The sequence below is a fragment of the Agelaius phoeniceus genome, chromosome 6 (assembly GCF_051311805.1).
Source record: "Agelaius phoeniceus isolate bAgePho1 chromosome 6, bAgePho1.hap1, whole genome shotgun sequence".
NCBI classification, from domain to species: Eukaryota; Metazoa; Chordata; class Aves; order Passeriformes; family Icteridae; genus Agelaius; species Agelaius phoeniceus.
Window position 1 is genome coordinate 24,862,504 of NC_135270.1, and position 16,570 is coordinate 24,879,073.

General features: G+C 42.6%; 1 protein-coding gene across 11 annotated transcripts in view; it reads right to left on the minus strand.

Moving 5' to 3' along the window:
* NR1H3 (nuclear receptor subfamily 1 group H member 3) overlaps positions 1-16,570 on the minus strand; it is a 30,797-nt gene that overhangs the window by 3,804 nt on the left and 10,423 nt on the right. For 8 of the 11 annotated variants that reach the window (XM_054634285.2, XM_077180092.1, XM_054634286.2 and 5 more), the window contains 5 exons: positions 8,796-9,039; positions 5,758-6,024; positions 1,902-2,110; positions 1,481-1,660; positions 952-1,051 (listed from right to left, as the gene is read on the minus strand). In XM_054634285.2, coding sequence (XP_054490260.1) covers positions 952-1,051; positions 1,481-1,660; positions 1,902-2,110; positions 5,758-6,024; positions 8,796-8,913 — 874 coding nt within the window. In that variant the 5' untranslated portion in view covers positions 8,914-9,039. Of the gene's footprint in view, positions 1-951; positions 1,052-1,480; positions 1,661-1,901; positions 2,111-5,757; positions 6,025-8,795; positions 9,040-13,207; positions 13,303-16,570 lie in introns of all 11 variants that reach the window. The other 3 variants (XM_077180094.1, XM_077180093.1, XM_077180095.1) reach the window with 1 other exon arrangement.

Here is a 16,570-nt window from a genome sequence, read left to right on the forward strand (position 1 = left end):
CCTCATTTGATAAATGCAGTCAGACAGAAATGCACTGATATTTATAGCCGTAATAGAGACCACTGTCAAATCAGGTCCCTTTGTGCTATGTAATCATACTGAAAACTTCAGGCCTTTCCTCCAAAATAGCATCCAAGTTTCTAATTTCCTGCATTACAAATGCATCAGAGAAGGAAGAACAAAGTGGAGGGAATAATTCTGGATTCCTGCTTTTTGCCTTTCCAATAACCCAAAGAAAAGGCTACCAGGAAAAGTGTCATAAAGAAAAGTTGTATATACAGGCCATCTCAAGTATAAATGGTTAAATAGCTGGTCAAGGAATAAAATTTTAAAAAATCAGCTGAAGCACAGGCTAAAGTCTTGTTTTTAGAAATGCTGAAGATACACACTTTTTGTTACTGCATCTGAAATTACAAACACTCATAGCTCCTGGCAAAATACACTTCAGAGATCACAGCACCACAGGCTACCATATAATAGGATGATAAAGTGTCTAAAGCAGTCTCTGGGGATCCTCAGTGCACAAACTTTGCATCAACTGAAATGTAATCACAGTAATGTCGGCACTCTAAGCGTCCATCCAGATTAGCAAGTGACACACTTGCAAAGGAGAGAAGACTGTGGTTTAGATTGGTATGATCTGATACAGATCCACCACCATGTCACATTTCTACAAGCAAGGAATTTCACACCAACTGCCAGTCCTAGGTGGCAATATTTTTATGCTTTAAGAGTCCAGATTTTCCCAAGCAAACTGACATGTAGAAAAAGACATAAAATGAGCTGGTACATTAAAAGCACAAAAAAAAAAAAAAAATCGTTTGTGAGGCTATTGGTTTGGTCCTGTTCTAAACCTCTCACCACAAACTACTTCCAGCTGCCCACATTAAAAAGGAAAATATTAAGAACACAAGACAGTAGGGAGGAAGAAACACCTGTCTAATGCACCACCTGCTTTGGCGAAGTCATCCCGATTATAGCTCAGGTCCTTAAGAAAGGTGATGCTCTCAATCTCTGGATTGTAGCGCCGAGATGTCTCCAACAACATCACCTGAGGACAGGAATAAGATATACTTGCTTTGAAAGCAGGAAGAAATGTTACAACATCAATACATTGCTGACTGTTGAAGCATCTTTGGAAAAAAACACAAAACAAAACAAGCACCAAACAAAACCACTCCAGTTTCTCAGAGTGCTTAAAAATTCCAAGATAAAGTCTGTGGTGTCTTGCTTCTCGGAAACGGGAAATTCCTCCTTAGCACTACCAAGGCACTTGCCTCATTCCCTTCCTGTATAACCAGGCACTGCAGTATATAACCAGGCCTCTTGCCAATATAACCTCGCACTGCAGTAATGGTCCCACAGCTCAGATCCCTCAGTATGCCATCCTTGAAAAAGGGACAGAACTAGTTCTCTGGGTGGATAACTCCAAATTCTTTCATCTCTGCTGCTATGATCTGGGGTGGAGTCAAACCCTCACCTCTATGGTAGATGTCTTCAGTAAAGCAATCTGATCTTCCCTGGTGAGTTCCAGGAAACCAGGTAATTGCTTGGCAAAGTCCACGATCTCTTGCACAGAGATAATTGCAAGTTCTGTGAAGTGAGCAAAACGCTGCTGCCTTGCTTCGCGGTTATTTGGATCAGGAATCTGGGGCCATGGCTGTAGAATGGGAAGAGACAGCATATATTTGTGAAAGATGGAGCCAAAGATGAAAGATAAGATGAAGAGAACAAGGAAAGAAAATGACAACTTCGGAATATCATCTTTTGCTATTCTTTACAGAGCTTTAGCCCACAGATGCCATGTCTAAAGCAACTCTGTTCTGCCAATTTTTTTACCTAAAATGCAACTCCCCAAACTTCACTTTTTCTTATTTTGGGTACACTGGTAGAGTTCTTACCGTCACTTTGAGCCTGTCTGTGAAGGAGCGCTGGTTGCACTGCTGCTGAGCGGCCACAAGCTTTTTTATCATACTCAGCTGTTCCGGCGTCAGTTTGTGGGAAGGGCTTGGTGGATTTGGAGGGTTTGGACGCACCACAACTGTCCGAGCCTGGTCGTCTTCCTGCTTCTTCAGTTTCTTCAGTCGGATCTGTTCTTCAGACAGAACATCTAAAGCAGGAATAGCTCATGATCAATCATAGGAACACAGTGGAAACCACACTGAACACAGGGTAATGTGCTGTGGATGGAGAGGCAGAGATCAGAGCTGCCTGTACTGGGCATAGCAGAGTGTACACAACAGAGTCAACAGTGATACTTATTTGTTTTTCTCTCTATTCCCTTCTTTAAGTTGTTTCATTGCCTTTCTTCTAATCATACTGTTATGTAAAGTGTTCACAAAAGGCAGAAGCTCCCCTCATGATGCCCTGCAGATCTCAGAAAAACAACAGTGACTTTTCCCATAAAGCAATTCCGTAAAGTGTCATGTTACAACAGATGCTCCCTTCATATGCCAGTGTGTCCACCCTATTTTATATTATCCCACTGTTATGTCTTTTTTCAATATTGTTAATTTAACAACTTGTGTCATTTCACCCTCTTCAAAGGTCAGACTCAGCCCTGGGTGGAGTTTGAGAGTGAAAAGGTAATTTGCTATACAGGACATCTGCAGCCAACTCTAGAGCAGTAAGATACCCCAAGATGAATAATGGAAGAGCAACTTGGCATAAATGTACTGAGGACCAACCACAGGTCCTTCAGGAATAGGGTTACAAGTCTCCTTCAGTTGTTAAGTCAAAGGGCAGATGTTAGTTGGATGTAACACTGTAAGGAACAGAACTCAAAGGCATCTGCTCTACTGAGAGATGATGGGGTCCCTCTGTCAGAGAAAGGGAAGCACATCTTTTCTCGTAGGCTTGTCAAGCAGCAAAGAGGGATTTAAACTAAAGCTGCCTAGGGACAGGAACCTCAATCCATCCCTTTCCTCTCCCAAACCAGTTTAATGCCAGGGCCAGCAAGAGATGCCCAGAGCCTGTAGAGGGTATGCAGGTCAACGGGAGAGCACCTGAAGGGCAGCACAACAGAATTCCTGCCACAGTAAGTCAGGTTCATTGGGAGCCCAACTTAAATGCCACTATGCAAATGCACATAGCATAGGGAACAAATAAGAGGAGTTAAGAGACATGCACACACCTGCACAGCTGTGATCATACTGGCATCACAGAGAGAGGGTGCACAGCAAGTTGGCTGGCCTAAATTTCAGGAGAGCAGACTCTGGCCTCTTCAGGGATCTGCTCAGTAGAGTACTATCAGATAAAGTGCTGGAGGGAAGAGGGGCCCAAGAAAGCTGGTTAATATTCAAGGATTGCCTCCTCCAAGCTCAGGAGCAATGTAACCCTGTCTCTAAATTGGAATAGCACAGATTTGACAGATAGATCACTTGGATTGGTTGGATGGTCACATTCAAAGACTGGCCCATGGCTCAATGTCCAGGTGGAGATCAGTGAGGAGTGCTGTTCCCCAGGGGTTGGTGCTGGGACTGTTTAACACCTTTGCTGATGACATGGACAGTGGGACTGAGTGCAGCCTCAGCAAGACTCTGACAGCACCAGGCTCTGTGCTGTGATTGACACTCTGGAGGGAAGGGAAGCAGAAAAGAACTGATTGAAAAAAAAAAAACCAACACCCTCTGTATCTTCAGGAACATAGATAAATAAACAAAGTTTGACTTTAAAAATAAGACTTTAGAAGTGCTGAAAGATTGTTTGGCCATTTTTTTAATTCACAGATAACACAGAAAACAAAGGAGGTTGTAATGAGATGGGGGGATTAGTTCCCCCTGCCATGCCCACAGTGAGAGGACAAGAAGAAATGGCCTTAAACTGAGACAGAGGAGATTTAGATTAGGTATTAAAAACAATTTTCCTTGTTAGGGCATGCATTGGAGCAAGTTGCCCTGGGAGGTGGAGTCACCATCCCTGGAGGTGTTTAAAGGGCACCTGGATCTGTGCTCGGTGATATGGTTTAGTGTTTTAAGGGTTACAGTGGTACTGCTGGGTAGACATTTGGACTTAATGATCTTAAAAGATCTCTTCCAACCTTGATGATTCTATGATTCTATACCTGCTATACAGAAAAGCAGGAGGCCCTAAAATTGAACAGGTATATAACTGTACTTCTTAACAGAATCACATTAAACAAAGACAAGAACTGGACAGCTGCTGTAAGACAGCATTCTTGGGATTGGAAAGATAGACAAAGAACAGTAACTTTTATCCCTGACTTCAAACAGGGAGGATGTGTGCACAAGTACATGCACCATACACAAAATTTACAATTCTAACAGCAAAGGCATTCAATACAATTACCAAAATAAGGATGATCTATAAGATTAGAGAATGCTACTTACAGTGTCAGTTTAAGAAGGGAAGTAATTGATCCAAGTGATTACAATCCCTCATCTTGGGACTCCAATGCACAAAAAAAATTTTATCTGGTAACATGTTACCTGGCTATTAATCTTAAAGACTGCCTATGAGCAAGCTCCTACACCATGCTAAATTCAAAGCAATCTAACTTACTCGGTTTGTCAGGAAGGAATTATTTAACCTCATGGTTCACACTGGCTCAAGAACAATAAACTGGCCATGAATAACTTCAGTCTGGGAATTAGAAGAATGTTTCCAGCAATTACTAGGGGGGAAGTTCTGGAATGACCTTGTAAGTGAAACAGCTGGAGGAAAAAGCCCTTAGTTTCTGTCAAAACTAACAGGGCAAATTTGCAGTGGGGATTACAGCATCAACAAGTATTGCCAAGTTCTTGATAATAACACCAAGATTCCATTTGACCTAATTTTCCTGAGCTGTCTTCAACACAAAACAATGACTAAATGCAGAAACATACTGAGGCTCTCTGTATCTACCTGCAACAAAAGAGAACCAAAGTGAACAAGTGGTCTTACTACATTGCTCTTCAAACTCATCTGTTTTGTATCTCTTGGAAACGGGGAAATGGGGTAAAGACAACACACATAATGCTGATAAAAACCAGTGAGACAAAGATATATGAAGTGCTGTGTTTCATGCTGAAAAACTGAACAGCATGTCTCCTAGCTCACTGGCACTTAATTTTTGCAAAATTATTTTTTGTTTCTGAAACACCCACTGTTCCTAGCTGTTCTGGGTGCTGACTGTCAAAAAAGAAGACTTCACACAGATCTAACTTTAATTGAGGATTCATTCAGTCAGTCTTGACCAGTAAAGGGATGAAACCTTGGCCAAAGAGGGCTGTTCCTGATATGCAAGCAGGAATATTGGTGAATATTCAGAAACAGCAGCCTTATGGCTAGCGTGAGAAAAATAGCAGAGATCACTAAAGGGAGCAATGAGATTAGCTCATGCACAAACACAGCTGCAGTACTGTGGTGCTGCCCTTGACCTCTTTTGCAAGCTCACAGTAGGAAGCAAAGAAAAGTGCCTGTTGTTCAAGGAGCACGGTGACCAATCTTACAGTCCTGGTCACAAGCCTGATGTGCCTGACACACTTTACAGCACCCTGATGAACATGTGAGTCTTTCCTCTGCTGGTATATTCCACAAGTTCTTACAAGGAACAAAGCAGGGCTGGGTGTTAAGAGTTCCACTAACAGCCTCACCTCCCCAAGTGATCCTTGTTGAGCTCTCAGTGACTTCCCACACACATTCCAATGTTCAGCCTGCACGCCTTCCTTGTCCCCCCTCCCCAAGCACTGGCACTGCCCCTGCCTTACAGCCATGGTCCCCAGAGCCCAGCTGTGCCGTCCCCACCCCAGTGCTCACACTGCTCCCGCATGCCGGCCTCCTGGCACTTGCGCAGCCGGCACTCCTGGCACTTGCGGCGCATGTACATGTCCATCTCGCACTTGCCGCCGTTCTTGCAGGCGTACTGCGCGCCCTTGATGACGCTGCGGCGAAAGAAGCCCTTGCAGCCTTCGCAGCTCAGCACGTTGTAGTGGAAGCCCGAAGCCTTGTCCCCACACACGCTGCACACTTCGTTTCCCAGCATCTTAGGGGCTGGGCCCTTCTTCCGCTTCAAGGGGGGATTTTCTACCAAAATGAACAGTAGCGAGGAAAAGAAAAAAAAAGAAAAGTAAACTCAGAGACATGAAGGAAGTGTGGTGTTTGCAGCTGACTGCCCCATCCCTGACAACTAACATCCTCACTCAAACCCATTATCTACCAGCCACACACCCCTTCTGGGCAAACAAGTCTTCTGCAACAAACTTACTGACATAATCCACAAGGTTTCACCTCAACTATATAAACAAATATAGCTTCAACATTTGTTCCTCTCCATAACAGAGGGAAAGAGCCAAAACACACTGAGGCCAAGTGTTCTGCAATTTCCAATTACAGTTATGTTACTAATGTGAGAAAGACCTATAAAAAAGTTGAGTTGAAATCCAAGACTGTGCAAAAAGTAAATTTCTTCAGAACTCACCTCAAGTTCTTTTACTTCTATTTTCTGCCATACATATGGACAAGAATAAGGAAAAATATTTCCTCAATTCAGTAGTGACAGAAAGCCAGTGCTGAAACTGTGACCCTACAAAAGCCAGACTGAGCAGACAATCCCTGTAACTGAACACTTGGGAAAACTGTTGAAACAGAGACAGCAGCTTGTGTAGTTAGCTGCAATAAGCACACAAGCAGTACACTTTACAAGCTCTGGGAGCCTTTGGAATCCTGAAGCCAGCATCTCCTCTTCAAGAAGGGCGCTTCCCACTCCTAAAGCTGAAACACTCTCATAGTGACAGTTCCTTTACTAAAGCTTGTTGCTCTATCTCAAATATGGGACCTTCACTACTGCTTCACATTTCAGCTGGTTTTGTGCAGCAGCTCCCAACTCCTCCTATAACATTCTGAGAGATTTTAATCTTATCAGTGGCTCTGCATTTTGAAAACATCTTTGCTCTGCTCCAACACATCTTACCTTAAGCACTCCAGTCAAATGCTTGCCGATATTACATGTGTATTCCCCTTCTATTAGCCTTCTCTCTTTTCTATCCATTTAATTCTAGCTATGCTGACATCCGATACTCTACACAGCTCATAGTGCAGGTATTTTTGTGAGTGTCAGATATTACTGATTCATGGCAGCTGTTATAAAGATTACAACCAGCATATCTTGATAAATCTCCAGATAATGTTTAGATATGCCTGGAAAGCCTTTACACTGGAGTTACTGCTTAGTTTGAAGAAAAAGGCTACTGCATTTCTTGACCAGCATCAGGGTTACAATTGCATGTCTCATTTTTTTTACTTACTCTTCCAATACTTCTATCCTTACTTGTGTTTATATTTACTATTATGCTCAAGTTCCTGAAACGGTAACCAGTTTTAGGTCACTCTCAGACATTATTATCTGTGTTCCTCAATACAAGTCTCCAGCCATAAGTATCTTGGTCTTGATTTTCAATACCACTGACTTTACAGAGGCCTGGAGGTAACTCAATTTGGCCTGCACTTCTCATTGTAGATTGGACAGCAAGAAAATGTCATCAGAAAGGTTACATTTCTGATAATCTTCTCTCTTGTTCAACTACATTTCTTTTCACACACTACCAAGTAAAAATGATGCAATGCTTACAGTTATTTCAGATTACTTAGTATAAACACATGTAATGGCAGACTAACTAGTGTAACAACTTTGCTGAAGCCTTAAGTGATGTTCATATGCTTCTGAGAAACATCAGAGTACTCCAATGACTTCCACAGATAAATCTGTCCCTCTTTTGGATTTCTTAGCTGTCTCTAAGACATTACATAAATTTTTTATTACATTTTCTATGACTGCTTTATTGAGACAGATAGGTTTATTCTTTGATCTATGCAAATTACTTTCCATCTCTGAGCAAGAATTATTTTAGTTACACAGATGATTATTGTTATTTTCTGTAGTCAAAGATATTACAGAAATAATGTAAGATGTATAAAGAAAGCATGAATGCCACTTCTGAACCTTCAATTCTCATTAGGGTCCTCCTTCCTCTTTAGATTCCCTATTTAATATTTTCCACATTTTGTGTCTTTTTTCCTTATATTTTCATAAGGAATTAATCTATCAGTTGCTTTCTTTTCAAGTCCTCAGACCCATTTTAAGGACTTTTATTGAAAAATCTCATATCCCCTTTTAACTACTCTCTTTGTTTCTACTCCACTGAGGAATCCTCATTCAAGGTTCAGATTATCTCTTTGTTTCATATCAAGATTGCCCATTGCCTCACTGCTGAGCAAACACATTAATTTGTCATATTTTCATTAAGAAGATGATCCTATGCACTTACGCTTTCCTTTTTTTTGTATTACCTATCCAGAGATATTATACAGTCTTCTTACAGTTTGAAAGTGTAGGATTGTGGCTATCAGCAGCAGCTTTAACTACAGAATCTCAGTTCTATGTCTGATACTCTTCATCCTCAGTTAACCTAAGAAATACATGGAGAAATGTCTACTGTCTTCCCATTGCACCAACCTGCAAAACCCTATCACTTCTTTGCACCACCTACCCTTGTTGGATTGTCACCTGTAGTAAAGCTTTATTGTTCAGCAGCTTTTGGTAAGCCCAAAAAATCTTTATCTTACTGCCATGGACCTAGTCTCTAGAAGGTCAAATAAGCAAAATATTCAACGCATTTATCACTTAGATAAACCCAGTCTTCAGCTATCAATAACTGACTCTATTCTTAGACATCATCTCGGAGTGCTTCAAGCACAGTAGAAATGGTCCTAAAATTTTGCCAAGTAGCAATGCTACTTACAGCTGAAAGAATGGATAGTCTTTATCTTGCATAGATTTAGTGAGAATTTTTGCATACCTGCATGCTCAGGGGGGTTCTCTGAGCCAGGGAAGAGTGCAAGCCCTTCCTCCTCCATTTCCAATACACTTGCCACTCTCTTCCCATGATCCTGTGTGCTGAGTTGAGTGGGACCCATGGAAGCCACACAGGAAGGGCTCACTATAATCTCATCGCTGCAGCATTGTTTCTGCCTAGCAAGGGGCCACAGGCATCTATCTTCAAAGTCCTTAGTTTCTCTCTACTACTGAAAGTCAGGAAGTACCTGTGGAAAAAACAAACAGATGCAAAAGAGGCAAGAGTTCAGCTATTGAAACTATTAACTTCCAAAATCTATTACAAGCTGTATCACAAGCAAGCTTCAAGATTTCATTTCTGTAATTAGCTTTGTTTTATCAATGTTTCCACTCTTAAAACACAATATTTTAACAAACTGTGGGAAAAGATACAAGACTAGCATATCCAGGTGCAAAACTATTATTTCATTGCCAACAGATTTATCAAAGCGACTTCATTACTGCCAACACTACCAGTGCACTTCATCCCTGATCTCTCCAAGTGTGTAAGAGGGAAATTCCTGACATTATAACCAGTGGCCTTTGTTAAAGTTTCCAGTAAAAAATAGCTCAGTGCTGCCAGCTGCCCTGAATTTTGGTGCATGCATTGCAGAGCATATAGAAAATTGGAAAAGAGATTTTTCAAACAACTATTTAGCAGACTACAAAACATTGAATTTCCATATTAGTATCAGTAGCTGAAGACTGACAAAGGTCGATGATGCATCAAAGATAAGGATGACAAATCCTCCCCTCACCTACAGTAAGAAACTGAAAGCCAGCATCCCCCCTATGGGAAATGGCCATGATGCCATTCTCAGGAAATGGATTCACCAGCAGCCTTCTGAGGACACCCTTTTGTGGAACCTAGAAACCATACTGAAAAGCATCTTCATTACAGTTAGTAGAGCCCTAACTCCACTACAGAATCTGAAACTGGAAAGCAAATCCAACCACTTTTTCCAAAGTGGTCCCCACCTGCACAGAAAGGAGCCGACTCAGTAGATCACACAGATTCAGTGAAACTCATGTAAATTGCTAATGTAAACACCCCTAAGCTGGTTGAACGTCACTTGATCTTAACTCCGTGATTTACCAATGCAAGCTAAAGAGATTAACTGATTTAAAAAGCAACTACGTGAAAGGCCTGTTTGAATGATTGAGTTCAGGACTGGAAGCCTATCAGTCCCCGAAAGGCAGGAGGTGACAGAAAGCTCTGAAGCAGTTCAGATACAAGAGCATCAGGCAAGCAGGGGCATGCCTCACACACTCAAGTGCTTACCACGAAGAGGCAGAAAACCACTGTCCCAGCTCCCTTCTCTCCTCCTGGGTATTTGGACCAGACCACACAACTTTTCTCAGAATGTCAAAAACAAAGATGAAAGCAATGCTTCTAAAAATGAACCACCTCCCAGAATTCTGAAACAGGCATCAAGTATAAAAGCAAGTCACATTGTCAGGCCTGCTGAGATCCTGTCATCTCCAATTACACTGTGGATGCAGGTGTTAAAACCCACAGGGCACATTAATTCACGTGACATCTGTAAACACAGCCTCAGACTGCATCAGGAACTCAGAGCTCCCCTCCCCCTAAGGGAGCTGGAGAAACAGACTATCTAGGATAAAAGCAGTGATGGAAAATATGAAACTTAAACCTACAGACAGAAGGAAGTCCTACTATGGGATAGTACAACCTAACCGATGTGATTTGCAAGCAATTTGAAGAAACTCATGGTCCTCAAAGAACCATGTGGCTACCACAATCAACTTCTTTAAAAAAGTCTCCCCAGTAAATCCTGCAGAATCTGAAAACCTTGTGGAAGCAACATAGAGCATCAGATGGAGATGGGAACTTTACTGCAATAAATCCAAACCCAATTTGTATTCCTAGTCCTATGTAAGCTCCTCAGCAATGCTGACACAGATGTCTCTGGACATGTTTGGGCATGAAACAAGAAAGCTAAGAGTAAGCCTCTGCATCTCCACATTCCTTTAAACCACGCAAAAGACTCACTCAAAGATTAATTATTGTGCAGAATGAATCACCAGCAGCACTACTGCAGCAATTTTTCAAAGGAAGGGTTTGATCACCCATCTGAGGGACTGAGTAACAGTGCTCAGGCCCAGACCTCCAGTACAGCGACCCATTCTTAGTGCACCCCTGCCTCAACTGGAACTTATTCCAGAAAACAACAGAAGGGTACAGTCTAATGGGATTTCAGAACTGTGTGATCTGCACAATGACTGACATTGCAAGCGTGAAACTTGCTGTCAGCAAGACATCTGGAGACCAAAAAGGAGTGTCTTGAGAGATTGCAAGCTACCAAGAGAGGGGATTATAAATCCATGTGCACATCCAGGACACAGCAACAGAGAAGCCACTTTCTGCACTGTAGAACTACCCAATGTGTTTCTGCTTCATGCACTAGCCTCCAACCTTCCCAAAACAGAATGGGCCAGATAGAAAAGGTTACTTGTCTTCTCTGCTCCTAAGACAGAGCACTTATCCTTTTGTAGGTGCAATAATAACACTTGCAGGCTGAAAAACTGACCTTACAGTGAACAGCAGCACTCTGGTGCTAGGTAAAGAAGCCTACTGAGCATCTTCCTCACATGCACACAAGTGAGAGGCTATGTGACAAGCCTGAGGCTTAGTTTTCACAGAAATGCATGAGGATTGTTTTTATATGACTAAAAATCTTGCCAAGTTTTGTACTAATAATGATGTTATTAGAGATTCACACCTCCCAATCTGCACCACCACTTCAACCAAAAATGCAGAAAGGTGATGCAAGCCCTAACTGCAAGAGGGAACACTGTCTTCTTGACACAGTCAGCTATGCTGCCTCCCACTGTCTGTCTCAACTCCTTCAGTTTCAGAAACCAGGACTGGCCATGTGACAAATGATGAAGCAATTGCTTCTCTCAAATGCAGCATCTTGAAGAGAGTAACCTGATGAGCAGACATACTCCAGTGAAGAAACATGTGGAGATGAAAGGCTGAGGGAAACAAATTTCTGCTAGCCCTTGCCACCCATGTCTCAAATGTAACACTAAACACTTCTGAAATGTGCTGCCATCAGCTTCACCCTACTCCATTTCTTCCATCTCCCCTTCTTTTCTGAGAAAACAGAACAACTCGGATACTGATGGTCTCCAGGTCAGCACTCCTACAACAAAGAACTGCTTTTTCAGAGACTAAAGATGGCAGCCCTGGCTCTTGTACCTCATGCTGAATGTCAGAAACATTCATCACTTCCTCCAGCAACAATCTCATCCCATTCCCTCAGCTGAGTCTTCCTCTAAGCCAGCTGAAGCACTTACACATTCTTCTGGAAGACTTTGATCTGACCCATCATCAACAGACTAAGCTACAGATCATTGAGGCCAGTAAATGAGATATCACTGAGCAGCACAGAATATATAGAAACCAAATGCAGTTAGTGTGAGCCTTCTGCTAAAGAGTGCTGTCCTCTCCCTGGTATTCTTAGTTTGGCACTTTCTGTGAGGAGTTTAAGGATCAGGAACCAGTACAGATGCAAGCACATCTCTGAAGAAACTCACTGTTCACGTGTAACACGTGAACAATCAGAGGAACAGTACAACAAGCCCTTTACCTCCAAATAATGGATGCTGTGAAGAAAGAGTAGCTTTTTAGAAAGTTTGTTCAAGTCTCTGTGATGTTTCAAAACAGGATTTACTCATTGCAGTCCTGGCCCTGTAAATTACAATATCCTACAGTTCCTGCCAAGGCAAACATATATAGCTATGTTTCAGTTCTGTAATGAATCACAAGCAGCCACTCTGCAGCGTGTCAGCATCATGAGGAAGAGACCTCATGTTTGCACACATATGCTAACACGACTGTGCTCACTGTGTGTCAACAGGACAGCACCTCTCTGCAGGGGCCTTAATAGGCTGTTGGTGAACAAATAGAACTGACAGGAAGGGCTATCTTTCAGAGGTAACTAAAGCAGGGATATAATTTGGCATTTTGGCTTCTAGGTGTGCTCTGACATGCAGTATAGATTCACTTTGGCTGCTAGCATTTATCTCTGAAAGCTGGGCCCACGGCAGTGCATAATGACCTCTGCTGAAACCTAAATGCATAACTCACACAGTGATAATGCTACAGTGGCTATCAAATGCTGGCTGCAGATGGCCAAGCGTGGCCAAGAAAAAAAACCAGCACCAGTTAGACTGAGATTTCACAGGACTCTACAGCACCAGCAGAGAACTAAGCCCCTTGAGAGACATCACTGTTCCAATCCTTTCATACAGAGTAACCATATTTTGTGACATAATGCTTTTCCTATACTGTGCCTGGTGTAGCAGCCAGAGTATTTTTACAAATCTTCCATTGGATCTTGGTACTACCTTGTAGCTGCTTCAGAGAAACAAAGATTATTCCCAGCTCATGTTGGCTCATTCTTCTTCCTTCCCTCTACATCATCACATTTCTCAAAAAAATGCTGAAACAGATAGGAGGTTTATGAGAGAGGGAAAAGTATACATATGACACGTTTCAATTAGGAAAAAGTTGAAAAAGACACCTTGTACCTTTCAAGACAGAAAATTAATCTGTCGCTTTGAAAATGAAGTAATACTACATGTGAAAACTATCAAAACTCACATGAAAAATAGTAACTTCAGATTGACAGTGGGAGAGACAAACCACAAAAATGCAAAATGTGAAAAGCAGTGCAACAGGACACTATGAAGAATGACTTTGAAGAGTATGTCTACAAAGAATGGAAAAAAGTTCTGCAACACTCAGGGAACAGACTAGCTCAGTTGCCCTGCTGTAAATCCCTCTCTCAGAGAACTACAGGGACAGAGTTTGAAATCATATTATCCATTTTGATCTCCCAGAAGCATAAAGGCAACCACAAGCTGGAAAGAGTTTGCGAGCCACCGTCAGTCCCAAGCTGATAAAGAAAAGTCACAGCCTCCTGATTGCTTTCATTCGCTGTCCAGCTAAGCTTCAGCTGACCATGAGCAGCTGTCCAAGACTGTAGCACTGCTTTGTAAGCCTTTTAAGTTGTTGCCACCATTGACAATTATGCAGAAGAGTCCTACAAGTCACTCCCAGCTGCGCAGCTGCATTCTGGTCTCTTGCCCTCAAATTAAGGGTCTTAATTGCCACCTCTCCCTCCCTAGCTCACTTCCAAAGCCTGCCTCTCTCCCCCTGTCCCCCACCTTACTTTAGGTTTTACTCCTGCTGCTGACCAACTCCTTTATTACCCATAACTTTGCTGATTCCTGGCATGGTCTTTGCCCAGGCATTTGTCTCTCCCTTTGAAGTGGGCTTACTGCAGCATCCAGCTCTCACTGGGTTTCATTTGGTCTCAACACAAGGCACGCTGTCTCCTACCCAGGTCAGGCACGGAAACCACCACAAAGTTCAGAGAACAACAGCAGAAGTGACTAACAACTGAAAAGATTAAAATAAACAAATGTATGTCACTTGGTTGAAAGAGTACTGGGAAGAGAAGAAAGGTGTTACTCTGAAAGACAGTATCTCTAAAAGAACACTGAAGGGAAAAGTCTGGCTCCTATTACAGAAAAACACCCTAAAACTAAGTTCTGGGAGCTGGAAGTCTCCATAACTTTCCTTCTAGGATTAGACCTTATAACTACAACCAAAATACAGACAGTTCCATGGACACTTATGAATCTGAACTTAATATGACTTAGCTATTCTGTAGGTGAAGTGTCTATTATAAACAAACAATGGTAGTAGCAACAGGAGTTCAAGCCAGTTTCACCCTACATAAGGCATGTAGGACTGAAATAAGTGAATAAATGGGTTAGCAAACTGAATTAGAATCTTAAGGCACAACTGTATGACCAAACACAATGCAATAAAACAGGGCAGAATAAGCCTGAAGTATTTCTGCTTTGCTCCACATAAAAAGTCCAAAAAAACCAAACCCGCTCCTTGTCCACGATCTGCAGAGTACAATATTTGTTTCTTTTCTGCAGAACCTGTGGACTCCCTCATTTTAGAAATACGGCTTCCCAAATTTTAAATCAGATGATGACAGAATGCACTGACTCCAGTCCCACCCAGGGAACTACAGGCTCTGCAAAGCTCACCCCCAACAGCAACTGTTTTGCAAGTCAGCTCTCTTGCTCACATGCCTCATCCAGAAACAGGTGCTCCCTGATCTCTCTCACCTGCCTCTCATTATACCTTGCCTGGCAAAGGCTGAGGTTTTGGGTTTGCCCTTCCCTTCAACTCTTGGTTTCTGTCTGATTAAAGAGAGCCATGTCAACACAAGGAGCAAGAGGAAAAGAGAGCATGCATGTGACTACTTTCAGGGTGGGTAAGATTCTGAAATGGACTGTGCCTTTATTTTTCCTCCCTCCCTCCCTCTCTCCCAATTGCCAGATGTCCTTGGTTCTGCAAGGAAGAGAAAGGAGACGAGGTTATTGGAGTTCATTCACACTGCACACAGGGCTGCTCCCGCCTCTCTTCCTGTTTGCAAGGAAATATCACTCCCACTGACAACGGGAGACAGAAAGAGGCAGGCACGTGGATAGGGGAAGAGTGAGAAGAAGAGGGAAGGGAAGAGAGAGAGGGCAGGGAAACAAGGAGAGGGAGGAAGGGATTATGGTAAGAAGATAAGACTTTTCCCTGGTTAATGAACTGGAAATGAATAACAAGTCATATCAGGAGTGATGTAGCCACCTTGCTGCCATGAAATTCCTTTAAAAGGCCATTGACACAAGTTCCTTTGAACTCTGGAAAACAACACAACCCTGATCTAGATAAAAAAAATCTCTAACCCCTTCTAGGCTTTCTACTGTTACCTCAGCCTTCAAGTTTCTGGCTAACCTAGAGTATAGCCACCACAGGAATGGCCAAACCAGGACATGCACAGGCTTACAGATGTGACAGCAGCAGCATCCCTCCATCCTCCCCTCCATGCCATCCTGTAAAACGACAAGTCATCCCTCCTCAGTTCTGTCTGGCCAGATGAGCTGTGTAGCCAGTTTCTCAACAGGGGGAGGAGACAAAGCAGAGTCACTTTAGAGGGACACCAGCTTCTGCAGCCCTCACAGGGATGAACATGAGCAGAACTTGCTGTTTGTAGCTGAACTGCAATAATCCCCTGTGCCTGGCCACGACTCCAGCTCACTGACAGCTCAACACTACTATCAGCACCAACCTTCAGATGGCAGGAAGCAGGACTGAGTCTCTGATAGGGGCTTCCTACAGGAAAAATTCCATCTGTGCTCCTCCCAGGAGGATGAAACACTCAGAGTAGCTGCCCCCTCCTGCGAGCAGAAAGCAAAGGGCAGCTCTGTGCCACTTCTGGGGAAGCAGAAGGGAGGAAATCCAGCCTGGGTCCTTGTCCACAGAATGTGTCAGCATCAACTGTAATAGCAATTATAGCATTTTTTTCCTATGGAAACTCACTCTAAATTGGAAACAACATTCTTTTGCCAGTAGCACTCAATTTCTCCAAGCAAATGTAGCTATCCTAGCAGTAAGTCTTCTTTCCCCTTGCACATGTATCTATGCAAATGTGGTTTTGGTTTACATGTCTGTTTTTCTTTCTAGGGTCCCTGTAATGGCTAATAGTGTCATTCCTTCACATTTCTAACCACAACACCAGATACACACATCACCAACAACAACAAAAAAAAAAAAAATCACTACCAAAACAACAAAAAAAAAAAAACCCCAAATGTAAAAAGTGTTCAAGCAACCAATAAAACTTCCTACTATAA